General features: G+C 38.3%; 1 protein-coding gene across 7 annotated transcripts in view; it reads left to right on the top strand.

Annotated features, from left to right (window-relative positions):
- MAGI2 (membrane associated guanylate kinase, WW and PDZ domain containing 2) overlaps positions 1–27,845 on the top strand; it is a 749,564-nt gene that overhangs the window by 501,055 nt on the left and 220,664 nt on the right. For all 7 annotated transcript variants that reach the window (XM_062581410.1, XM_062581437.1, XM_062581429.1 and 4 more), the window contains exons 5-6: positions 8,117–8,330; positions 17,163–17,242. In XM_062581410.1, coding sequence (XP_062437394.1) covers positions 8,117–8,330; positions 17,163–17,242 — 294 coding nt within the window. The remainder of the gene's footprint in view (positions 1–8,116; positions 8,331–17,162; positions 17,243–27,845) is intronic.

The raw sequence follows: 27,845 nt of genomic DNA on the forward strand, positions 1-27,845 counted from the left end.
GGCAGGAGACCTGCATGGGTGAGCAAGGAGCTCCTGGCCAAATTCAGACAGAAGAAGAAAGTACACAGAATGTGGAAGAGGGGACAGGCTGTTTGGGAGAATTACAGGAATGCAGTCAGAGTATGTAGAGATGCTGCGAGGAAGGCTAAGGCCCAGTTGGAATTGAGTCTGGCAAGGGATGTCAAGGACAACAGGAAGGGCTTCTTCCAATACATTGTCAGCAAGAGGAGGACTAGGGAAAATGTGGGCCCGCTACTGAATGGAGCGGTGGCCCTGGTGACAAGGGATACAGAGAAGGCAGAATTACTGAATGCGTTCTTTGCTTCAGTCTTCACTGCTAAGGGCAGCCCCAGGAATCCTGCAGCCTGGACGCGAGGGAGAAAGTCCAGAGAAGGGAAGACTTTCCTTTGGTTGAGGAGGATAGGATTAGAGACCTTCTGGGCAGGCTAGACATCCACAAATCCATGGGCCCGGACAGGATGCACCCACAAATGCTGAGGGAGCTGGCAGATGTTGTTGCCAAGCTGCTCTCCATCATCTTTGAAAGGTCCTGGAGAACTGGAGAGGTGCCTGAGGACGGGAAGAAAGCCAATGTCACCCCAGTCTTCAAAAAGGGCAAGAAGGAGGAACCAAGAAACTATAGGCCGGTCAGCCTCACCTCCGTCCCTGCAAAGGGGATGGAACAGCTCATTCTGGATGTCATCTCCAGGCGTTTGGAGGAAAAGAAGGTGATCAGGAGTAGCCAGCATGGATTCACCAAGGGGAAATCATGCCCAACCAGTCTGATAGCCTTCTGTGATGGAATGACTGTCTGGGTAGATGAGGGGAGAGCAGTGGACATTGTGTACCTTGACTTCAGCAAGGCTTTTGACACTGTCTCCCATAATATCCTCCTAGAGAAGCTCAGGATGTGTGGGTTAGACGAGTGGACAGTGAGATGGATTGAGAACTGACTGAAAGGCAGAGCTCACAGGGTCATCATCAGTGGCGTGGAGTCTAGTTGGAGGCCTGTGGCTAGCGGTGTCCCCTGGGACTCAGTACTGGGTCCCATCCTGTTCAACTTTTTCATCAATGACCTGGATGAGGGGACAGAGTGCCTCCTCAGCAAGTTTGCAGATGATACCAAGCTGGGAGGAGTGGCTGACACACCAGAGGGCTGTGCTGCCATTCAGAGACACCTGGAGAGGCTGCAGAGTTGGGCAGAGAGGAACCTCCTGAGGTTCAACAAGGGCAAATGCAGAGTCCCAGCACCAGAACAAGCTTGGGACTGACCTGCTGGAGAGCAGCTCTGCGGAGAAAGACCTGGGAGTGCTGGTGGATGACAAGTTGACCATGAGCCAGCAATGTGCCCTTGTGGCCAAGAAAGCCAGTGGTCTCCTGGGGTGCATTAGGAAGAGTGTTGCCAGCAGGTGGAGGGAGGAGATCCTGCCCCTCTATTCAGCCCTGGGGAGGCCTCATCTCGAGTACTGTGTCCAGTTCTGGGCTCCCCAGGACAAGAGAGACCTGGAGCTACTGGAGAGAGTCCAGCGTAGGGCTACGAAGATGAGCCGAGAGCTGGAGCACCTGCCGTATGAGGAACGGCTGCGAGAGCTGGGCCTCTTCAGCCTGGGGAAGAGAAGACTGAGGGGGGATCTGATCAATGTGTCAAGAAGGGAGGGTGTCAAGGGGATGGGGACAAACTCTTTTCAGTTGTCCCATGTGACAGGACAAGAGGCAATGGGCAGAAATTGAAGCACAGGAAGTTCCGCCTGACCGTGAGGGGGAATTTCTTCCCTGGGAGAGTGATGGAGCACTGGCACAGGTTGCCGAGAGATGTTGTGGAGTCTCCTTCTCTGGAGATCTTCAAGGCCCGCCTGGATGCAGCTCTGTCTATCATGCTCTAGGTGACCCTGCTTGAGCAGGGAGGTTGGACTAGATGATCTCCAGAGGTCCTTTCCAACCTTACCGATTCTATGATTCTATGATATGACATAGAATGCTTTTCGAAAGAATCATTGCATGCCCTAGGTTAATAATGAAGTAAAAAGCTAAAGTCCCAATGTCGTCAATCATCATGTGAGGTGCAGTAGTCCCGGAAAGCTACATGAACTTACTCTCTTCTTATTACACAGTAAAGGTAGCCAGAGGCAAGAAAAGAAAGGACACAGTATGCAAGAGCCAGTAGATTTTAAAAAATACCTAAGTTAGTATCGCTTGATATTTCTAGTATAAGTGTTTATCTTAATTCAACTTATCACCATTAAGCCACATCCTATGACTTACAAAATAACCTGTACTCCCCTGATCTCCTGCTGTCTCATTTTCCTTTCCCCTCATCACTGCTAGTTTTTACTATGTTAGATTTCATTGGAACAGCGCCGCTATGCAAACCACCAAAGCCCAAATCTGACTACAGCTCTGTGGGAAAGTGTTACCTTACATAGGGGCAGCATGGGTTTTCCTCCAGCGGGAGGCAGCAGCTCTCAGGCTGAAGAGTGATATTTTCATAAGAAAATAGAGGCATGAAGCTCAGTAGACAACAATTGAACAATTCTTGTGTTGTGCAGTTATTTAAAGGAATGGACTGTTTCCTGTGGGGCACAAACTGAAACACAGAAAGTTCTATTTGAACATTAGGAAAAGCTTTTTTACTGTGAGGGTAACTGCGCACTGGAGCAGGTTGCCCAGATTGGTTCTGGAGTCTCCATCCTTGCAGATGTTCAAAAGTGTTTGGATAGGGTCCTGGGCAACCTGCTGTAGGTGACTCGGCTTGAGCAGGAGGGTTGGACTAGATGATCTCTATAGGTCCCTTCCAGCCTCAAGTGTTCTGTGATTCTGTGCAGGACTTGTGACAAATTACTCATTTAGATACAATCAAGAGCTGCAATATTTTTTTCTTCAGAGCTGCTAAAACCACTTCATAAGTAATATTTAATAATATTTCCTTTAATTTGTTCTCTACTGCTGTTGCTTAGGTCATCAGGGTTGATTCTTTTGGAAGAAAAGAATAATTTTTAAAATTTACTGCGTGAATCTGAAGCATTAAAATAACAAAGTGGCATGATTCTTTTATATGTTTAGATGGCAAATTTCAAGTGTTAGAATAAATAATAGAAACAGTTTAAAATGCAAGTGACGTGTTGGGTAAAGGCTCAAATTCTGGAGCTATCAAAACTTCCAATTATTCAAAAAAGAAAATTACCATATTGTCCAAGAGCAGTACAGAGAATATGTCATCTTAGAAAATTGCTGATATTGGAGTACTACACAGATCAATGTACAGTATTTAACAATAGTAGTATTTTTGATATGCATATTATCTTTTCCACAAAGTTAATTGTATTTCAGATACGCGGTAACTTGCTGTTGATTTGCTGTTACTTCTTCTGTCACTTTGCAGGGCAGTCACTGTTGAGATACTACACTAAATTGCTTTTGAAAACTCAACCATGTAATCTGTGCTCTGGTGAGACAGTACCTGTAAGCTATTTCATTTGATGTAAAGTCAATTGATTGGTTTTTTAGTGACAAATATATTTCTGGCCAAGTATTATGGTACAGTTTTAGGATCTGTTTATATCAGATGTTATTTGAAGGCAAATATTTATGCTCTTGAAATGTATTACTGTATTTCAAACTTTATATTTAAGACACTATTAATTCTAACCATCACTCCTACTTTTTATCAGATCAAATACTGTATATGAATATTTATTAACACAATGAAAATCAGAAAGATGAATATCTACCTGAGATGGAGTAATTGAATGATAGATACATACAACAAAATATATAATATAAAATGATAGCATAGTGCTGCACTCCAAATAACTTGTAACTGGAATGGCTATTGTGTTAAATTAAATGGCATTGGGCAATTCTACCTTAATTGGTTGGGTTTTAGTCATCAGGATGGCTCCTCTGTTATTACCAAAACAAGTTATTAAAACTGATGATCCGGGAATGAATAAGTCAGGAGATTGGCTTTAAAAAATTATATTTCTAAGTGGTTATATACATGTCAGATTCCTGTTTTCCCTCCATATTTTGATAGCAATCTAGCTGAGACAAGCTCAAGATATTTCTTCTAATCTTCAAGGCTCATGTTTTCACATTTTCTGTGTCACAATGACGGCTGGAATTTATTAATATATTTATTGAAAGTCAAGAGCTTGACCTCATCTAACCTGTTGAAAAAAAGATCTTGAGAAAGCTAATACATTTTAAAAATCTCATGTTAAAATATTGCCATATCTGTATACTATCAAACCAGTGCTTGATCATTAGCCATTGTGCATGATGCACCTATGCTACAAATTTAGTTATTCTTCTGCAGTCACATGTACCTTGTAGCCTCACATCTTGCCCTCGATTTAGTCTTTACAGCAACATTTCTGCAGTAAAAATGTGCTCAAGACTCAGGATAGGCTCAGGAATATAGCTGACAGACTTGTCAATTTCCTTTTGCTCTGCAGAAATAGCAAAAAAAAAAAAAAAAAAACACATTTAAAAATGTTTCCTCTGTCCTCAAGTTCTTTGATCTTACCATATTTCTGTTTGTTTTCGTGGCTGTCCTCTGAACTGTTTCCATTTTCCCCAGAAATGGAGTCCTTGAAACTGAGCACAGTATTTCTGCTGAAACCTTACTGTAGCTGAATATGGAAGGATATGTATTGCATAGGCTTACCTTTCCTACCTGTTATCATGTTTACTTTTTTTTTCCACAAAATTCTACCTAGAGAGTTTTTCCGCATCCTGAATTTGTGCAGCTGGCTGTGGTGTTTTGCCTCAGCCATATGCCATGTACTTGGGAAAGTCAAGGAGATGGGAATTTGGAAGTATTAGATAAGGAGCAGGTGAATTCAGCTCCCCAAGATCCTGCTATTCCATTTTGCAATTCAGCTGAACAAAACTTTATTTTTTCCCACAGCCAGATCACACTCCCCAACAGTATGCAATACTAGTAATCACCCATAACTTGTGTATGACTTCCATTTAAACAGCACATGACCTCTGTATGGCTGCAGAGCTACAGAGTATCACCCTGGTCTAGATCTGGTCTACTTTTTTTTCCACATTATTCTAAAAGGCTGTATGCGTCACTGTCTGAAGTCTTTTTTTAACATCAAGATATGTCTACCATTTCTCCCCAAGTAACAACACCTGTTACCCTGTCATGAAAAGAAATAAGATTAGCTTGGCACAATTCCCTCTTAAGAAATTCTGACAATTACTTATCACCTTTGAAGAGCTTACATGTAGGTTGTTTGATTGCTGGTCCCACCATCCTTCTAGGAATTAAAAATAGATTGAAGGTTCTAGTGAAGTTACAATTCCTTACCCCTCTTCTACAAAAAGACATTATGGCCTAATTAAACAAATTATTTCAAAGGGAACTTTGGTGCCCAGAATTTAAGAATATGAAAGTATCAAAAAAACTAAATCCTAGATACTTTGTTTAAACCAGTACTGTTTATGTCCTTTCTAATTTTCTTTTTTTCCAAGAAGTCTCAAAGGTTTAGTCACTACTAACCATGGTTCTGATTCATTAGTTCACTCAGTACTCTAGGTTTCATTTCATCAGGCTCTGCCAACTGAAAATAGCTATTTATCTGAATTGTATCTGACCTGTTCTCTGCCCATTCTAATCTGAGTTCTTTACTCCTATTGCTGACATTAATTATGTTAGTCATTTAATCATAGGTAATCTTTTCAGTAGTGACTGAAGCAAAAAGAGCACTAAATGTCTTGTTTTTTATGCATCATGTATTATTAGCTTCCCTTCCTTCCCACATTGTGAAATCTGCTTTTGGTCTTCTTCTTATTACCAAGGTACTTACAGAAAGTTTTCTTGTTACTCCTAATGTTCCTGACAGTATCCCATTTTGTAGACTGGCTGTTCTTACAGGCACATGTTATTCTTCTGTGTTTATCCTTAGTACTTAGTTTTCATCTTTTATACAATTCTATATCAAGTAGCAGACCACTGAAAAGTCATAGTTTAATCAAAATGATCTCTGATTATACTTACCATCTATCTTTTTCATTAGGACAATTTGTGCTTACCCTCTTAGTATTGTGTATTTCATCTTTACCAGTTCTCCTGAACAACTTTTTCCTTGCCCTTGCTTGCCATAACATCAAACATCAAACTTATCAATTCTCTGAGTTTTTCAAAATCTGCTTTTCTGAAGTCCATTGATGCCAATTTTTTGTTTTGTTTGTTTTATGTTTTGATTTCCTAAGAATCACAAAACATATCATTTCTCTCAAGATGTCTTCTACCTCCTACATGCATAGTTCTGTCCTCTGGATGCATCCCTTAGGTCTTTAAAAAATATGGTCATCTTCTTGAACTTCATTGTTTACTGATAACAAGTAGACTACATTGTGGGCTTCTTTTAAAAGTATATTTTCTTCTTTCCTTTTTTTATGATTCTCCACAGACTTTCAATATGTCTGTCCATATAAGAGCCCATTTTGTTCTCATTTCTCCTCAGACATCTGATATTCATTGTCCATATCCTCGTGATTTATATCTGTTGATGAACTTATGGCATCAGCCTTCATATATATATAACTTAAAGCCATGCTCGCTAGGTCCGGATTCACCTCTTCTTATTTTAACCAGAAGCTGAGCATCTAGCTGAAGTAGGGCTGAAGTCACCTTAATTGACTTCACATATAGGGTCATTTCTGCCACTTGCCTAGTATCCAACTATAATTAGTGGAAATTTAATCAATGTATCCAGGCTGTGAATTTGTTTTTGTTGTGCTTTAGTTGCAGCCCTACATTTGGCCAAATATAGAGGACTACTTTTTCAATGAGATCAGCTTTCATTTAAATGCAGCAGAAAACAAGGATCCAGGGGCAGAGGATGAGCACTTCTATTGTCCACTGAAGCAATGGGTTTCTGCTTCATTTTTCAAGAAGTAGTTCCTAGATGGACCATATAATAAAGTACTGTTTACAAACTGTAAATACGCCTAGTAGATCAGTCGTCCAAATTTATTCACCTCTAAGGTGAAGAAATCTCTGTTTCTTTACTAGTACAAGTTCTCTCAAGCATCCTGTTTCAGCTAGCACTAGTCAAGAAAAGATTGTGTGTTCTCTACTGTCATATTAGCTGTGTGCATGGAAGCCCTCCTAGGTAATCCTTCTTCATGCAGATGAGCATGTAGAATCCAGGAGTGGAGATAAGTATTCAACAGTGTAGATAAAAGAGCATTTAGACTCCTAGTATTGCACATTTGCTCCCTATTTAGCAGAGGTTTTTTTGAGGTACATTTGTGGTTTTGTCCTATGTTTTTGTTCCGGTGCCATTTTAATGGCTGTTGCTATGTTCTAATACACTTTTTAGCTAAGAATGCCTGGACTGGACTGTGGGAACTAGGAGCGGCAGAGATACTGCTGGAAACAAAAGGAAAACAACCAGATTTCTGACTTTATGGAAAGTAAAATCAGTAAAGATTGAAAGATAAAGATCAAGTAATTTAAAAGGCATAGGAAAGGAAGGTTCCTTCCGGAATGTGTTCTGGAACACAATGAGATGTAAAGGAGGTAGTTGGCACTGGCTGTGGGAAACTAAGCCTCCTACAGATGACACTAGTAATGAAATCCCAATCACTTTATATACATTGCTATGAGTTGCAAGGTTGTCATTTTTTCTTTGCCATCTATAGATGTAAGAAAAGCAATGAGTGTATATGCTTTCTAAATTGAAAAGAATCTGTTTTCTGTAGCAGAATAGGAGGGTATTTACTTTGGGGAGATATAGTTTGAAAAGCTATGAAGCTATGAGACACAAGATGGTAGTATAGCTGAATATGAGGCCGCCTTCTACTCAGTGCTAACTGCTGGTCCGGAAAGACTCCTGAGCAGAATGATCCAGAATGCTTTGACTGTTTCTTAGCTCTTTATTAGTTTGTTGTTTTGTTTTATTTTTACTGTTTTATTTTCTGTTATTGTGATCCAGATAACATGCATCACTGAAGGGACCCCTTGTGCAAATCCAGCAGAATTTTTGTCTTCATTTCAAGGCTTGCAGTTCATAGCATATTGCTTAGAGACTGCACACACTAAATACTCCACCATTTACTTAGATATCCAAAAATTGCAATTTTTCTTCTCTTGTAGAATCCAGTGAACATGAAGAGAAGAGTACAGGTGTCTCAGGGGAGGTATGTTCCACTCAACCTTGTCCTGCACCAGGATATACTCAGCCTGAAGAAGCAAAGGAGGATATGGATGTAACAAAGCAGACAAAACCTGAAGAGAATGATGATTTGGGCCCATTGCCTGATAACTGGGAAATGGCTTATACAGAAAAAGGGGAAGTCTACTTTATTGAGTGAGTCTTATTTCTTCTCTTTTTATCAGACGTATCATTTTTAACTGGGTGAAGAATTGTTTTGTACAGTGGAGTGGAGCATTGCAGAAGGTAGTGATCAAGGTCCTCTTCACTAAAACAGCAGGAATGTTCTAGCTGTCAAGGCTGCTGAGAACTGGTAGCAACCCTACATTATTGACTTACGTTGAAGCATGCTGTTTTTCTAAGAGAGGTGACTGGACTGTGTAGTGTTTTGGTGGCAGCAATTAAAGTGGTTGTGTCTTCTATCAAAAGCAAAGCGTTTTGTGCTCTTCTGATGTTCACGGGAGATTTCCATGATCACTGGATACTTGTTTCCTTACGTAGGCTGAGAGGGAGGGGACTCAGCTTTTAGCCAATTTAAGAGAAGATAGAAGCATAAAGCTAGCTATTATGTACTATAGGGAGGCTATGTTATATTTAGAAATAATAAAAGAGATAACTGGACAATAAGGAGGATTAATTAAGCATAGAAGCTTTTTCCTCCTGGTAGTCTGCACATTCCTGTTGCTATTGTTCCTAATTAGCAAACTCGTTGAGTTAGTGGATATGAAAGTTCCTTCTTCTCTAAATGCAGTCACTAATACACATCACCAGAATAAGAACTGAGGAAATGACATTAGCGCATGTTCCGTAACAAAGAGAAAGGAAAGCTCAAAAATCAGTACAACGCTACTTAGAGAGAAAGCCATAGCATTTACATTTGCTTAAAGGAATTGTTGAATAAAGTATAAATAAGTGATAAAAAGAATAATGTTTATGCATATATTCTATCATGAACACTGGCATGCTTCTGGGGTATGCAGGACTTAAAAGAGCAGAAACTGTTGACACTTAAGTGTCTTTGCTGAAAAAGGCAAAAATATGCTTTTTCAGGAAAAAAAAAATCATAGTAACTTTGCCCAACCAAGCAGACAAGAACTGAGATCACCACAGGGCTGGCTTAAACCTGTGTTTCCTTCTTAACCTTACTCCTCGCTCCCAAATTTAATTTTTCTGCACATACTGAGTGCTCTGACAGAGAACTGGCTGAATCATGCAGCACTTTTATTTTACTTGATGTAACAAAAACTGTATGACCTATGAGGTGCATTTGGTTTCGAGTATGTTTTTTGGCAGTAACACACCAAGCTGTGATACTGGTAATACTACAGCAGGCAATTTAATCAAAAGTAAATACATATTTTGTTGTGAAATGTAGTGAATTCGAATAACTCCACTGCTCCACAGAGCAGCTATTGCACTCCTCAAATTCCTTTGATGTTACAGCTTGCTTCCTTCACTGCAAATGCTCTGGTTTACTGTAGTGGTTCTGACAGTACTCATGATTCACTTCCGCTAAATGAATGTTATGTAAAGCAGAGAAATCGGTCAGAGGTACAGAGTGGATAGAAAGAGTGTAACAATGTAACATATAATTCAAGAATTATATTCTTGAATAATCTAGTTGGAGAAAAGTGCAATTACGGCTCTGTAAAGACAAAAGATAATTTACTAGATTCCCAGCAAAGTAACAACTCTTTGATTGCTTGAGTTTTCACACTGTACAGTCCTCACAGGGTTAAGTTGGAATGTAATGCTGTCGGGATGCTGTTAAATTGCCTCTTTGTTTACAAGTCACTTTGGTTAATGGCATAAAGAGACTCCATTTGCTTTCGCAAAAAACGGAAAGATAAAAAGACAACAAAAACCTATTTGTCTAACAACATCTCCCTGAACAGTAGTAAAGATTGTACTAGATTATTAAATAATAGATCAAAACCAAACATATTTAAAATGTGCATCACAATGGGTGAAAAAAGTCATACTAGGCAGCATTTTTTATTACTTTATTTGAGGATCTTGTAAATTGTGCGTTTAAATCCCAAGGACTTCAAGCAGTAAGTATTCCTGAGTTCTAAGTTGTCACAGGTACAGCTAAAGGACATAGATTTCCTGACAGCATTGTCATACATTCACCTCAAACTAACCTTCAAAATTTGTAGGTGAGCTCATTTATCAACACTCCCATCAGGGGAGGTGTGGCAGGTTTACAGCGAAAGGAGCGACTTCGTAAGAAGAGGGATAACTGTAGACTGTGTTATTTTGTGTTAACTACTAATGGTACAGTTAGCATTTTCTAAAACACATTGGAAAGAATTTCCTCTGCCTCAAGGTCTAGCAATGACTCAGAGGATACCTCTTATGCTCTTTGGACCTCAGCCTGACATACAGTGTCAGGCACCTTTGGTTTATTTCTCCTGAGACCAGTTCCTTGCTTCATGACAAATTAATTTTGAACGGGGGGAAAGAATTTGGGGGATGCTGAAGTTTTTCTTCTCTTCTAATGTTGTAAAGACATTCTCAGTCTGTGCTGATGGTATATATTTCCTCACTCTCAATTACTGTTTTTATCTATACTGACACCTAAGTCACACTACCAGCTCAATTCCCATTGTCCTTCCTCAGTTTCTTATTTTTTGTCTTCCCCAAAAGATCTCTGCTGCTCTGCTCTGCAGAACTTCTCTTCAATCACCTTTCTTCTGAAGTTTGTAGTAGTAGTATAATTTTTGTGCTTCTTTGCATTTAATAAACTAGAAGATCACTTTGCTCACCTTGCTTCCCATCTAACATTAGATATTCTAGTATAAATCAGACTTTTGTGGTCAATGGAGAGAGAGAATCCAGAGGCTGATTTATCCTATCCTAAGAAAAGGGCAGAATTCAGTTGCCTAAATGCTGATGCTTCTGCTAGTAAAGATGTGCTAGGATATCCAAGGGTACATCTGCAGTAGCAGGTAAGTTTAGAACATGAGTCCACTTCTGAGGGAAATCTGCTTGTCTCCACTCACCATCCTTTGTTTCACATCTCAGAGTACACGAACTGGATTCTTTTTAAATGAAACTAAAAAGTAAGTTGATCCTTAGGAATGCATTTAATAGACTCCAGCCCCTAATGGAGATTCAGTCCTGGGACCAGATTTGAGGTAAAATAATTTTAGATCTGTTCTAACCTAAATCATATCCATATCTACACTAGCAATACCTGGCTCTTCCTTCTGGAGTGGCAGCTGGAGGGTATTTAGGAGACTCTCGTGCCTAAAATGCTGCTAAGTGCATATGGTTAGGCCCTCAGTCCCACCCTAAGATGGTAAAATAAATTGTTCTGTATAGATGCCTCTCCCTTGAATACAGAGGAATCCTACACAACTAGTTGCATAATTTCTAGATGGCTGAAGTCAACTAGATGAAGCCAATTCTTTGTGAACTAAGGCTGTTTTCCAGAACTGATGCTATCTAAAATCTAGCTTAGGCAAAATTTAACTGCCAAGTCAAAGAGAGTGACTTAAACAGCAGAAATTGCCCATGTCTAGGAGGCCTTAGGCATTTATATATTCCTCAGAAAATCTTATATATGCATTTGCCTCTCCTGTGAATACCTAGAGACACCACCAGTGTATTTGAGTTGAGTACGTAAGTGCTTATCTACTGCCCAAGGCCATCTGGAATTCACAGGCTAGGCATCCCCAAACCTGTGTCTCTTAAGGACAGTGTACTCCAGGCACACCTAACACAGACCGACAGCGGGAAGTTCAACACAAACTAACAGTCATAGGTACTTTGATTCAAATCATAGCCAGAGGAGGTTCCTTTTGTATCTGTTGTTGTATGTGTTTAAGAAGTTCGGGTTACAGCCAAAAAAAGGATGAATTGCAAAATTGCCATTTTGATGCTCTGGCTTTGCTTTCACTGTCCTCCTACACGTAAATTACTTGAAATCATTATTGTGCTATCTGTGCAAATCTACAAATCTAGGGCATATGAAAAGGAGGGAGGAGTAAGCATTTTAAAAGTCAAGTGGCCTATAGTACACTTTATTTTTCATGTACCATGCCCTATCCTTTGCTCAAGGTGTTATATTGAAGACCATCTTGAATGTAATGTATTCACAATAAAAACCCAAACAAACCCATATGTGCCCATTGTAATGCCTTTCACCCATTTTGTAATGCCTTTCACAATAACATGCAAATTACATACCTTGTAAGAGTTCCAATTTAGAATAGGTTTGCTGTGCTTTCAAAGGACATTAAGGTTATTACTGTTTCCATATTCCCTTCAAAAATGTTTCTGGAGATTGTCTGAGTTCTTTGTTAGTACAAGAAACTTTACTTGTTAAAGTGCTTTAAACTGACAGATTACTAACACAAATCCATCAAATAAAATCTTAAGGTAAATAATATGCTCTCTAACAAATAATTATAAAAGCAAGGTAATACACTGTTAAATAAGAAAGACCACACTCCCAGCATTTTTGGATTCTTAAAGGTGTTGATGAGTATCTAGTCAGATTTTCAGAAAGGCTCTGGTTCCTCGGTCCGATGGTGATAACGGAGAATTGGGACATTAACAGTTTCTGCAAGGTCTCAAATGCAGAACTAGAAAGAGAAGCTGGAGAATGGGCAATTGAGTTGTACTCTGTAGGAAGTATTCTGAATTTTCTTTCATTTTATTTAAACCAGATGAAAAATGTGTTCATAGATGTTCAGAATTGTGTATAATTAATACTAGAGAACACTGATTATAGTATGTGATTTCTGCTGGGTGCAAATACTTGGTAACACTGATTTAAGTTACCTCTGCAATAATCATTTTAGTGACTTTTGGCTGCAATATTAAGCTCAGTTGCTCTGCTGGGCAACTTTATTTTGTGTTTTAGACATTATTTTGCAAATTTACAATATACTTAAAGCCTATAGACTTTAAACTAGGACCTTACTCGTGATTTTAAGATGGAATTTAAGACCTGCTTGGTTGGTTTGTCAGCATCTGCTTTTTAGCTCAGACTTCCTAGCTAGCAATCAAAATTGGAGAAATTGTGTAAGGATAGATGGTCTAAACCTGTCCTTTAGTGATGAAGTATGGTTATTGCTGAGTAATGAAACAGTAGCCAGCAGAAAATGCTAGTGGAGCTACAGCTGCATTTCTCACAGAACACTCTTATTGCATCACTTCACTCCCATTCATTCAGTGGCAACCGCTCTGCCTGCCTGTTTGTGCAGTTATTCCACAACTGCCTCTGCAATTCATTCATAACTTATCTGTAAATTCCCAACCCCTGTTTCTTTCTGGTCTGTCGATGAGACATCCCCAAATGGCCACACATGATTAAACATAGCCATAAAGCAGGCAGGTTATACACTTTACATTTTACAGCATCTTTTATGAGTGAAAAGTTTTAACGTGAAGAACTCATGCAGCATATATGCATTAATGTTACTTTTGCCATTTGTATTAATTTGGTCATTTTATGGTCCTCTCTATCTTCTTTCCCATTGCTAAACTTATCTATCAAGTCTTCTTTGGAATTAGATTAAAAACTGTTTAGAGCTAAATTGTTTCCCTTTAGCTTTTACAGATTCTAGTCTAATGTACAACTGGAAGGTGACTACGCAGAGCACTGAAACTCAGGAGAACTGGTGCTTTTTCTGAGATGCACCCTCAGCCAGCCCTGGGACATTCAGCAGGCCGGCACCGCTGCACTTTTGTTCTTCCTCTCAGCCTGTTCTATTTGCATGAGGAATAAGCTGCGTCTTCTTTCTATATTTCTAAATTGGCTAGCCCCAGTTCCAGTCATTGCTGAAAAATAGGTACCAGGATGTTATCCTGAATCCATATACATTAAGAGAGCAGAGTTTATAGGAAGAGCAGCATCTCTCCAAAACCCACAACTTGAAAGCTGCCACAAGGGAGGCTGGAAGAGTTCTCTGCCACATTCATGCTACTCAGAACAGAGGTAGAAATGCGTACCAAACTACAGCACTATAATGCAGGGCAGCTTATTTCCCTCTTTTCCTGAGAGCAGCACAACGGTAGTCATGTCTGTCATTGTAGGAGTGTTTGTATGTGGTGTACCTGGTTGCTAAGACAATGCAAAGAACAAGAACTATATAGTAGTACGGGGACACTCACAGTAATATAGAAAAGTTGGAGGACAGGTAGGATTGTTTCTGCTTTCTTTTGGATAGGATCAGCCTTCTCAGCAGGAAAAGGATTTATACCCTGTGCTGAAGCACTTGTGTAGAAGAAGTTAAAGTCCCACTGCAGGAGATACCATAGCCATTTTTTACACATGACAAAGTGGAGAGGCAAGGCAGGGGAGCAGACATGGAGAAGGATCAGGAGGATATGGATGGTTTTAGAAAGATATTTTGCTCAATCAGTTATCTGCTATTGATAAAAGTTCTTGTGGAGGAATCTTGCTTCTACGAAATAGCTGAAGAGGTTTAAGAGTCGGTAACTAGCTAGAGGAATAAAAGAAGAGGAAAGCAGGTGCCATAAGAGTAGATTTACATGAGATACTATCTTCACTCTCTGACCTTTTGCTGCAGACTGGAGGATGATTCTCCTGTTGGAAAAGCTCTTAACTTTTTTATTTGTTTATGGCTTTATTTAGAGTGACCACAGTGCACAAAATTAGAAGACATCAGTCCTACTGCCTTTATGAAAGACACATTTATGCTGGAGGGAAATGTAACTGTTACTTGTTGTTTCTCTTGATTTGAACAAGAGCCTTGAAGGACGCAATCCAACTAATACACGTTTTAACCGTCACACTGAATTAGGCTGATTTTCAGCTTGTCACCTGCCTTTGTAGAAGCCCGAAAACTCATTTCAGGCCTACTCTGGAAATGTTGCCATAGGGCAAATTTCGGGACTTGTGAATTGGTCTGTTCTGCTGTTGCGTTGTCCTGTGAGAAGAAGATCAGCCAACGAGACTGTGACAGAGTTGGCTTCTGCTTCTGGCTGTGTCCCTGGCTTTGTCTGATGATTGTGGACAGGCACTTGGTGATTCTATGTCTCAGTTCTCCCATCTTTAAAGCAGGGATGATGATTCTTATTTGCTTTGTAAAATGCTTTGAAACCCATTGTGTATCAGAGCAAGCATTATTAATAGTGGTAGTAGTAGCTTTTAAAGCCATAGGAAACTATCTGTGGATCTGACTTATTCCTGGCATCTAGTGAGTGTCCCTCAAATTATTTGGAATTAGTAGCAGGAGATGATAGCAATTATACAAGACATGTCCATATTACAGTCAGAGATGTGGTTGCAGCTTGCACAGATGTGCCCAAGGTAGCTTTAATCTCTGACACTGCTAAACAGATACCCATGGTAGTGTGGAGCTCAGCGTGCGCTGCAAGCAGCACCCAAGTAGCTCAGTATATGCTCGAATGATTAGCCCACGCTGAGCTCCATACTGCTGCAATGACATTGTTGCCAGGATCTCAGCTAGTTAATTTAAAGCTAGCTCAAGTATGTCCGCACAAGCTGCAGTTAAGCTGTGACTGCAGTATAAAAATACACCCTACAGGAGACCACAGGCAGCAGAATCTTCAGAGAAAGCGTCTTAGTTACATTTGCAATCAAGCACAGGCTTAAGGCAGCGTTTCAAATTTACCTTACCTTTAGCTTATCATTCTTCATGCTCTGCAAATATAACCACCCTCTTAAAGTAGGTGAATATGCTTAAAATGGGAATTTAAATGGAATTTAAATTTTTCATTTTATTTACCACTTTATCAATACCTAACTCATATCTGCCTTTTTTCCATCCCAAAGTATGCATGAAAGCTCTAATGTTGGGACAGTAATGCTGCGAAGTAGCTAGTATCACTCAAATTTCAGAGTCGGAGAAATCAAGGCAGAGAGGAAGTTAGCTACCAAGGACTAAATCAAGGTGGGAGAAGGACCTGGCTTTGTGAATTTCTTCATCCCTAGTGGAACTTCATCTCTGTTTTCATATACCTTACACTAAAGGCTATAACAGAGGTCTAAAGCACACTTTAAAATGACACAGCAAATTAATAATAATCTAAATAATTCAGTACTGTATAAATTGTAAGGAATGAGTGTTCTCTTAGGATGTAGCAGATAAATAAAACATGGGCTAGAATGGGCTGTGAATGGTGGTATTGTAAGAAAGACATCTCAAAAAATAAGGAGTAAGGATAGCATCCTTTTCTATTGTATAGTCTTCCTTTTTTAACATGTTTAATAAAATGGCTCCAAATGCAAAAGCTTATGAGAAAGGTAAACATTGAAAAAGTCTGTTTTTAAGTCTCATTAGCTGTTCTAAGCACCAGTTCATTCAGGAAAATATTCTCCTAGAAAACAGTTTGTACTAGTTCAAAGCTATTTCATGGCTGATTCCTCAAACATCTATTCTGAGTATAGAAATAAGCCACATGATTCATTCAGCTTCTGCAATATCTATTTTATCTTGATAGAAGAATTATATATGGAATAGATAAAGGTTTGTTAAACAAAGTGTCATTAATCACTCTGTCCGGAAATGTAGACTTTGCAGGAGCATGCTGTAATTTGCATCACTTTTTAATGCCTTGCCAGTGCTGCTGATAAGAAATAACAAACCTGTATTTATGAAAAGGACAGGTTTAAGATGAAAATAATTCTATACGAAAACTGTGAGAATGGTACAGAATCCTGTCGCCTGCTCTCGTTCAACGGGAGAACACTGTATTTGTAATAAATTCCTTTTGCTCTGGATGAGTTCTGCATTTTCAATGAGGTTAACTTGGCAACATTCTAGTTGATTTTAATAAAAATAGCTGCTTTGAGGACAGGGAGCTGAGGTTGCCAAATTTACAGCTGCCTTGCACAATTACTCTTACACCTCCTTCAGGGCTACTTAGAACCAGTAAGCAAATTAAGTGTATCGATTGCAATTTTGTTGGACTAACCCTTTTTTCTTAAGGAATAAACTTGATTCCTTTCAGTATGTGTCTGCTCAGAGTGATCTCTTTTCTTTTCAGCCATAACACAAAGACAACATCATGGCTGGATCCACGACTTGCGAAAAAGGCTAAACCTCCAGAAGAGTGCAAAGAAAATGGTACGTTATTAAGTTTCCGTTGCTGCTCAGAAGGGATTTGTCTTTGTGTGTGTGTGTGTGTCAGTTCTTACAGAAATAAGGCTTTTGGGGGAATGATGAAAGGTGTTTAATTGCTGCTTTGGTTAGAAGCCATAAGTGATACCAGTTCTCAGTGTGCCATGTGTTTCTGCTTTTTATTCTGCTTTCTGATGCTCTCCAAAGCGGAGGATCACAAGTGCGTTTTCTGCCTGTTGTGTTTGTGGCTCCTGGACTGACCCTCTCCCTCATCTCCTACAGAGAACTTTGGTCTGCAGGACAGAATCCCTTTGCAGATTCTGAGCTTTTAATCTACAGGCGATTCAATGCATAAGGGAAACTAGCAGCACCGTGGGAATATGAATATTGTTTGATTTGTATTTAAAGGTACAGTGCTATGCTATTTAGTAGCCAATTTAAACAAAACAGCGTCTGATAAAACAGGGTGTGGGAGGGAGAAAATAGATCACTGCGGCCAGAGTTCAAGACCAGATCTGGGGGGGGACTGCGTTGTTAATGCTTTAAAAATGGAGATGTAAATAGTGTTGAAAATGCATAAGGGAATTGTAGTTGTTATGCAGGAGACGTGAGTGAATATAGATCTCATCAAACTGTCTTATATACACTCATTATGATTTTCGTATTTTCTCTAGTAAAGTTCCAATAATCCAAATCAGTTTGTAAAATCACATCGACGATGTGTTGTAAAAAATCTTTCTCTGGGGAGGTTTATTTAATTGTTTTATAGCTCAGTGTTCGTTCAGTTAGCCAGTTAAGAACTAATGATTTGTAAGGATTGCTACTTGTTTTATTATTGTGTGATATAAGGGATTAAATGCATGCATTAATTCAAAGCATTTTAAAACATTTTAAATGTATTAGTAGGCTTCATGCAGTGCATCTGATTTATTTTAAAACTTCCAAAATGCATGATATTGGTTAATGTAAATATTATCAACAGAAAGAGAGCTCAGTGCCATTTTGGGCTGATAAAGGAGGTCACTGAGGAGTTTCTAGGTATATAAACTGTAGAAACAGTGGTTTGATATGGAACATTCCTGTTTTTAGTAAACGGCTTCATTTGTAAAGACTCCGGTATTCCAAAAATCCCTTCCTTATTTCAGCAGTAATTCTGACGTTCTCTTCTGACATCAGAAAATTCATGTCTAAATGGGTTTGTGATGTTTATTCCAGCACTGACAACACTAGCTCCCAGAGTAAATTCTACAATGAGTACAACAGAAGTATTACTGACACAAAACAAGGGCACAGGAGTTTTCCATTGTAAATCTCTCATATTACTTACTTGGAGCTGTATCTTTGCTTGCTCCCTAAGGAATACTAGTGAAAAAAGCAAAGGAAGAAAATCCCCCCAAATCTATCAAGCAACACATCACATCACACAGTTATGTGAAGTTAATGTGGGTTGCTTTTTTTTTTCTGTTAACAGTTGTATCCGGAGATCACAGCAAATACTGAAATATTTTTAAAAATACAGAAAAACTTAAATAATTTTGAATAAAGATGAGTGCGTTAACAAAGCAGTATTATTATGCAGTTACTTAACTACTGGATTATAGAATGACTATCGTATGCTATATCATATTGTTCTTTTAAGAGTTGCTTAGCTCATTAATGCAAAGCACTTGAAGTGAAGCATAAAAGACTTTAGAGAGAGCTCTTTTCTTCTTAAAAAGATTGTTGTTGTAACATTGTGTCTTCCTAAGGTTCTTTAAAATTTTCTGGTTTTTTTTTCTCTTTTAAAAATTCAATACATGTAAAGGCTCCTCAAAATGGCTAATTAGCCTCAAAAGGTCAGTACAGCAAGCTATTGTGGCCCAGCTTATAGCTCTGGAAATAGCTATAAATAGCTCTGAGTTTGTTATAAAACACAGAGATTTGGAATTTTCTTTTAGATTTAATGTATTAATTTCACACCCATTTCATATATGGCTTGGTAGATGTTTTTATGCCAAAGATCTTTTCTGTTATACTTTCTGATTCATTATGGCACATTTTTCCTTAGAGATTAAAAAAAAAATTAGAAAGTCATCAGTGCTTAGATAGGAAATGATGCTTACCTTGCGTCTATATTGCTATCTGTATATTTTGTGCTTTTCATTAACATTCATTTTTTAACATTTGAAATTTTTACTGATTCACTGAGGTGTATTACAATGTCCTTACCATCTATCAGCTTCTGCAATCAGTTTTTCATTTTGAACTACCAAATTTTCACGTTTTCCTTCCAGTGCAAGTCCTGCCAAATTCTCCTCCTTCATTGCCACCAGCCAAAGCGGCACCAGCACGCAGTTACCACCAGACAACGTCCGAGCAGCGTTCTGGGCTAGCGGTATTGAGGGCCTCTTCCACAGGCAGTTCGGCTCTTTCGCTTTCAGCTCTTAAGTGCTCCTTTGCCAAATACTAATTCTCCATTTTCCTTGGTTTCTGTATCTACAAATCCCAGTGCTTGCAAGCGTTCTTTGCTCCATGCCGTGGACGCTTTCTCCTTTCCTTTAATGACAACCCCCTTCAAGCCCCATTTGCAGGTTAGGAAGTTTCAAGGGCTGGTTTTTATTTCTGTCTCTGTCATGGACCTGCTGTGTGACTTTCAACAAATTACTTTGACTTTCTGTCTGTCAGATCTACTTAGATTGTAGTTCTTTGAAGAAAAAACTGCCTTACTCTCTGTTTTTATGGTGCTTATCTCAGTTTCATAATAATAAAAATAAGCAGAAATAGCTGGCAAATCTTCAATAAGAACTAGAATTTTTTAAACAGTTCAAGAAAATCTTGACTTTATTATAAATACTGTGTTTTTCTCTCTTAAAAATATGAATAAAACATTTGGCTTAGTCTGAATTGGAATACTTTTAAATGTTTCATAAAAATGTAGTTTTCACTTCAAAAATGATTACCCAGTTTTATCTGTAGGGCAACGCCCTACAAAAGTTATAGTTCTGCCCCCTCTATTTCTGTGTGAAAACTTCCCTGATTGCTATAGGAACATTTACTATAATGTTCCTATTACGTAGCAGATTTGTGGGGTTTGTGTGGTTGCAAGTATATTTTGCAAGTGATCTGCTAACAGAGCCCCAGAGTATGGGAAAAAATTACTAATTACATAAGGCAATAGAAAAATGTAGTTTAATATTGAAAGCAGTTCAGTCTAAATGAAATTAAATATCTCTGTTTGAGGAAGTTCTTTTTTTGATTAAAAAAAAAAAAAGTAATGAAATTTTTTGATTTCTTGAATCCATTTTAGAATTTCCATTCTGGAGGAAAATGAATATTTACTTCTTCATCTGATTTTAGGATTAAACAGCTGTTGAAATATTGACGTTTCCTGGGATCAGAAATGTCAAATTTCACTTACCTCATTACTAATCTATCCTAATCAGTAGTCTGCATCACTAGTCTTCATCACTCTTAACTTCCCTTTATTTTTGAATGTCAATCTCATTTTTCCTATGTTGTAGTTTTCAAGTACAAGTATGCTCAAAAAGCATTAATAAATCTTTGATTTTGCTTAGCATTCATCTATCTTTCCATCCTCTATACCCACCAACTTGATTGCCAAATATAGGTGTCAATCCAGGGTGAAATGAGTTGCCTTTAGACTTCATTGACCATGCGTACCAGGTCCACTTTGACAGTAAGCAAGGCATAGCTATCTGGTTCACAGTAAACACCGGGACATAGACTATTTAGCATAGACTACTACATGCAGTGATGAATCTTGAACCCCACCTCACTGTCTTTTCTGCTTACTCCTGTTGTCACAGGCAGTGTCTTTGGGTGAGCTCCCTGACAAAGACGGCTTCGGCTGTCATCTTCGTGCCAGCGACGCACACCTACTCTTTTCATCTTTCTCTCCTAGATGAGCCACTTGTTTCATTCTGTGTCTGACATCTCCCAATGAACCGTCTTCAGTCCTCCATGTTTCCCTAATTCTCTTTCATTATTAACAATACTTCCAACCTCCATGTACCTTTGGCCTGCCAATTCAGGGCATTTGTTATTTCTCCCTTTTCCACTTCATCTAGCCAGCAGAGTTCTCTCTCCACCCTTTGCATGGTACTGCATGATTCTCATGAATTGAGGATTTTCTTCCCTTTCGTTCTTTGAAACTGCTATCATCATCTTGTGCCATCCTCTCTCTGAACATCTCAATTTCTTAGAAAAGGAAAGCTACCGATTTATTGCTGTAACTGAAATTTTGAACATATACATATATAGAAATAAATCAATAGTATGATCCTTGCTAATAAAGCTCAGAACACAAATGTTAAATTCAGAATCATATGGGTGATTACTGATTAGGTTATCTGTAACCTTAAGGATATAAGTATCTTGGGAAAGCAATAATCTTTCATAATGGTGAATAGGCTCAATTTTCTTATTATATGCTTAAACTTCATGTAGTGCATTTTTAGCTGGACATGTCTCCTGTGAGACATAGGAGCACCTTTATTCATTTTATGTTCAGTTTGGAAATCTGTATTAAATGGTTCTGGCCTTATGAGTACATTAGCATTTTAAACCTCTTAATGCTGGAAAATGAGTCTTTCTCAAAATTTCAGCAGTTAACTTAAAAACCCTCTTCACATTCCTGGCGTAAGCCTTCACGATTTTTGCAATGCCCCATTTTAATACTAGAAATGACTGAAGTTCAGCAACTGGTCTGCAGTCACGGTTCTTCTTATTTCCAGCAGATGTTCCTTCTCCTTTAATCATGTAACCCTGGTAAAAAGCAGTAAGTTCCAGTAAGTTTATATAGACACTTTTACATTTCCACAAATGCAAACAGGAATCCAAACCAAGTATTTTCTCGAACATCACCAGACTTCATTTAAAGCAATAGCTTTAAATAATATCATTAAGCTGTTTGACAGTTAGCACAAAAGAAATAAAATCTAGGACTGTCTTTCTAATTTTACTAATATTTAATACATTTTGAATTTCTTGTCAAGAGTTCCAAACCAATTAATGAACTGTTTCATTAATCTATTTTAACTTCAGGTGTCAGTGAATAAATCCTATACAAAAGGTGCCTGTAGATTTATGTTGTAATATTACATCATAAAATCATAATCATACATAGTCATAATCATAAATGCACATATCATAAATACATAATTAAAATAACATACATAATTAAAACAACAATACGTAAATACATATAATCATAAAATGTATTCAACCTGTGGTACTGCTTTAAAAACCAAAATTGATAAAGTCTTCATTTAAAATGTAGTATTCTTTTTCATATTTGCTTTCATATCCTTCTCTTCTCCCTTTGAGATGATTATTTATATGGAATAAAAATAAATAATGAAGTTAAAGAATAAATATTTGGCATTAGCAATGCATGTTGAGCATTTTTAAAATCTCACTTTTTTTATTTGGAACTGTTTTGTTTTAAAAAGAAAGAATTTTCCTTTTCATTTGTAAAGATTTTGTAAGTAAATGTATAAAACCAGAGTAATAGATGGTCCCCAACCTGGAGTGTTTAGTTTCCTGTTTTAATTCATGCTGAATACCTATCAAATATTTTTATTTCAAGAAAAGTAAATGTGACACAAACAGCTTTATCATTTTTCAGCACTTTTAACCATATCTATCCCTTTTATTTCTGATTTACAATTTTTTTTGATCATTTCTGTCAAGATTGAACTCTAGAATATTTATCTGTACACACTTGCTTTCCTGTAGTGAGTACATCCTGCTATATAGTTAAAAGTATACGTAAGCTTATTCAAAATTGCAACTTAATCACAAATATCATAAATAATTTGTCATTGTTTACCTGATTCTTCACTGTTTGTACTAAAATATGCATATCATCTCTTCCCATTTTCGTTTTAGAGATGTATTTGGGCAGACAGGCCTGATAAACTGGTTTTATGGCTGAAGCCTTGCTTCTAGAACTCCTAATACATATTTTCACTGGAAACCACGTAGTGCGCTTTTATGATATATGGGTGTTGTTTATGTGTGGCAATGCCCGTTAGTGACAATTTGTAACAGACAACGACTAGTCTGCAAATCATTTTCATTTGGCTCAAGTGACAGTAGCCCTAAGTTCGAAACTGCATCTTTTACAGCGTATGGCACAAAGGGTTGGGGGCCTTTTTTTGGTTGAATGGACTGAATCTCTATCAGAGATTTACATGGGTCTGTCCGTATTTTATTGTAAAGAATGCATTATTTGGATAAATCTTCCTTTTAAACTAACTTTCTGATGCAGCAGCCTCCTGGTTGGAGGGAGACCAAAGGAGGAAGAGCGCGGAGAGTTGGGTGGAGCAGTGCTGTCTATGGGTAGAGGAGGACATGACAGGAGGAGGAAGTGCTCCACACTGCTGAGTGGACAAAGTATTACCAGGCCATCTTGCAACTCCAAATCAAGCCCTTGTTCCTATTGAATGAATGAATCCCAGTATGAACTGGGAGAGAAGGCTATCTTTTGTGCTTTGTTTAGAGCTGTGTGACCCTGAACACTGTGTCTCTTAAATGGAATTCTGCTCATTGCTTCTCACATTTTTTTCCTCTCTGTGCCTTGTAAAAGGCTGCCTTTTTCGGTTGGTTCTGCAAACTGCCCTACAGACCCTCTGGTACTTTCAATCAGGAAGCTTGAGCAGCTTGCATGCAGGGGCATGACTTGTGTTAATCGGCTCGTGCTGGCTAGACAGGTACCTGCTGAGCTCATGGTATAACCTTCCCTGCTGCAGGAGCACCTATATGGCATCTTCCCCTTCACAGTTGCTAACTTTCAAAAAACATATAAGAATTTATTTATCTTTGAGACCTCATTGTCTCAGCTAAATTTAGTTAAAAAACAGCAATAGATTCAGACTTACAAGGGAAATGGTAAACAGATGCTATGAACCCATAAAGTTCATTTCTCCAGGAAACCAAAGTAAAAAGAGATATCAGTTTTGTAAAAATAGTTTTTACTTGATCCAAATAATAACTGTTAAAATTGTACAAGTCAGGACTTATAAGTGGTAGTTACATTATATGTTAAATGGTACCATTTGCTCCATTGTAGTCAAGGATCTACCAGCGTTACTATTTTAATCCCTATTTCCAGGGAATTATATTAGCTATCAGAAGTATGTTGAGGAGACTTTTGTTTTTACACCTTGTACTAACATAACTTAAAATTTTTCTTCAAACACTGCAAGATTTTTGGCTATTAAATAGGTCACAGTATAAAATAATGCTTTTCTATGACATAAGACATGACTTACGACTGTAGAAAGAGACCTCAACTTATCTTATTAGCAGTTCATATATATGTTTTTGAGGCATGCTATCTTGGAAAATTTTAGCATTCATGTTAATTTATGACATATGACTAAGCCACAGATGTCATACTATAATTTTCAGCCAGTAGTCTATGGCAGCCATGCAATTCACAAAAAGTTGATGTTATGTCCAGCATGGTATCATCTTTTGTTATTGCCATTGGCTACAGTAGATAAAAAACATCTTCCACACGAAAAGAATTTTCTGTCCATCCATCTGTCTGACTGTCTCACTTGAAATTTCAGAAATATTTAATGTTCATTTAACTCTTCTTCACTGAAGCCATTTGAAAATTGAAGTCTAAATGGTAGCTAATATTTTCCATGAAAAAAGAAATGTCCTGTGTTCAGCATGAACATATTAAATGATTGCAAATGGGACAAAAAGCACAATGCACAATCATGATGGATGAGAAATGACCAAGGAGGTATTCTCTGTATGAAAGAAAAAGCAAGGAACTTCCCATCATAGATGATGTGGGCACCTACAAGCTACTTGCTGCAACATCTCATATGTGGTGACCAAGTCCCTGAAACAGTATCCAGATCCCCTGTTGAAATATATTTGTGTCTAGGGAGTCAAATATAGAATGACGAGCCGGAAAGGCTGTGCCCTGAAGAGGGAGACAACTAAACACAGAAAAAATCAAATGTTAATCACAAGCTTGCATCTATAATCCTGATCGTCTCCAGATTTTAGTGAAATATTCAAGGTTCTGAAGTATCACCTCCTTCTGTTTAAGAGTCAGAGCCTGGCATCCTCTGCATCTCTTGAAGATGGGATTGATATGGTTTTCTCAAAAAAATGAGCATTGATCTTTTATTTTAAAACATAGTAATTTTGTGCATTATAGCCTAGGACAGAGGCTATCCAGTGTGAAAAATACGCCTCTGCCTGATGGGGTGCAGAATATAATGTCACATTAATCAATCCAGAGAGAAAGTATGAGAGAAACATAGAGCACAACCTTGTCCCTAAACATTTAAAACCATCTCCTCTGGGATGGCTTGAGTTGCCGTGCCAAGGACTGCTTCTTTGTCCAAGGGCAAGCAAGCAATGCTTGCAGAGTTCAACTGAGAGTGCCAGGCACATATGAGTAATTTTACTGCAAACTTTTGTTATAGCTCTGTAAACAGTTTTCAGTTCAGACATCAAACACTTCCTATTCCAGGCCTGAATCACTTCTGAGTAGCGACTGCCCATCACGCACTCTTGCCTGGTGGCTTTGTGATATGAGCAAAGACGAGGAGTTAGGAAGTGGGCTGACAGACTACCAAATTCATTTGCAGTTGTGATTAAATCCAGGTGTTTCTAAATGATAAGAATATTGCACCTTTAAACCACAGAGTTTTACTTAAAACTGTATGTTGCAGTTTACTAACCCCATTTTAAAACAGTGTTTAACACCATCCATTTGTAATAGAGCTGGCATTGCTTGTAATAATATTGATCACAGTGAATTTTTCTGGCATTTAAGTACATATTAAATACATGCTTTTTTTTCAGCTTGCAATTTCAATTTCAGATTAGTTAAACAATAATAGAGTGTTTCTTGAAAAGTGGTGATCATTTGAAGGGCATTTTGGGTTGGCAGTTGGAGCTGGACCGAAAATCCTTCTGCACCAAAATCACAATGATGATAACAGAAGCAAGAACTGTGGCATCTCATTAGTTTGTTCCTGGTAGTTAAGAAGATACTTCTCTGGATGTAAGGGTTGCAGAGATGCAGATTATAGAGTAATTTTCCTTCCTCTAAAACACCTTCCTTGTCCTTGAGTGACACTGAGGACAAAATAGCTGTCCACACGAGCACACCTTGCCTGTCGATGTCTTGGGGCCAGCCCTGGGTGACCTGATGAGGTCCCCCTGGGGAAATCCCTGGGTGCACATTATGTTTCCTTCCAGTGCACTTAGCAGTATGATTGGCAGGTTCTTTAAGCTGTAATAGACTATTAAGTATTACTTTGCTTTCAGAACCGTTACAGTTTCTCACAGTCTCAGACATACAAATCTCTGTAGATTACTAAGCTTAATCTTAAGTAGAGTTGATAATTGCAAGGACAAGAGTGAATAAATTTAAGGAAGAATGTGTATTTTCCCTGATTATTTAGTTATCACTTGACTGTCTTGCAGTACATAGCTCTCTACTCACCTACGCAGTGTGTTTAAGTGGTGAGAGCCCAGGACCCAGAGGCATCCTGTGGCCAGTGCGCAGGCTGGAAGGAAGCTGCAGCTTGCTCTGCTTGGATGCTTGAGCTATACAGATATTGTCAGCCTGTGTCAACTCTTCCAGTGATCTAAGGATTAAAAGGCTGTTAAATTCAGGCTGAGGAAGCTACGAACTTGTCCAATCATCCTTGAGGTGGAAAATCAGAGACTGTGAAAACAAATCACTTCAAGATTCAGAGCTCTTTATGAACTGGAGTCATGTAAACACTCCCTTCATGTAGCTGTGAAACTCGTTTGTTTGTAAAATGCTCTCAGATTCACTGCTGAAAAAAGTTTATAGAGATATGAGGTATTATTTTTGATACCTGGTTCTTTAAGGTTTAAGTGTTTAGTTTGGCATTTATAATGAATATCCATTCTACAGAATGCATCATGTTCGTCGGTGATGTGAATGTGATGAACAACAGCTTTGATTGTTATTTTGTAAAACTTTTGCAAAATATAGTGTAATTTCAGAATAAAATAAATATGTTCACCATTGACTGACCCCAAAATAAAATCAGCACTGAAGTTGCATGGAAGTGTAGTTTAAACTACACTGCAACTAAAACACAGTCCAAGGCTAAATGACCACCACAAAATCGTTCCTGTAGGAATTTTCCGCTGGCCTGCTGCTGGACCTCCTCACATCCAGTTTCTGATAGCATCCCTTTTTCATTTTGCTGCCAAGTTAACTGGCTAAGCTTAAATAGTTTTCAGTTGGAATGTGTAATGATATTTAGAGAGGGAGGGGGAGGGATTTTTTAAACTCATCAAGAGAAACAGACAGTTTTGACGATTCACTTTTTTAATGAACTATAAATTGTATTCTGCTCACCACTGAAGCATGTAGCAAAACTCTGACTGACTTCATGTGGTTGATTTTTGCCACTAAAATACAGGCATCGTGTGGTATAAGAGTACAAGTGGCTTTAAAGTATTCCTACGCAGACTATTTAAAGGAATGCTTCAGTGCAGAAAATTGTAAAAGAAAATTGTTTCACATAGAAAAGAATTCGTAACATTATATTTAGCAATGCTCATACCCAAATCTATAGGAAAATAAAGA

The sequence above is a fragment of the Rhea pennata genome, chromosome 1 (assembly GCF_028389875.1).
Source record: "Rhea pennata isolate bPtePen1 chromosome 1, bPtePen1.pri, whole genome shotgun sequence".
NCBI lineage: Eukaryota > Metazoa > Chordata > Aves > Rheiformes > Rheidae > Rhea > Rhea pennata.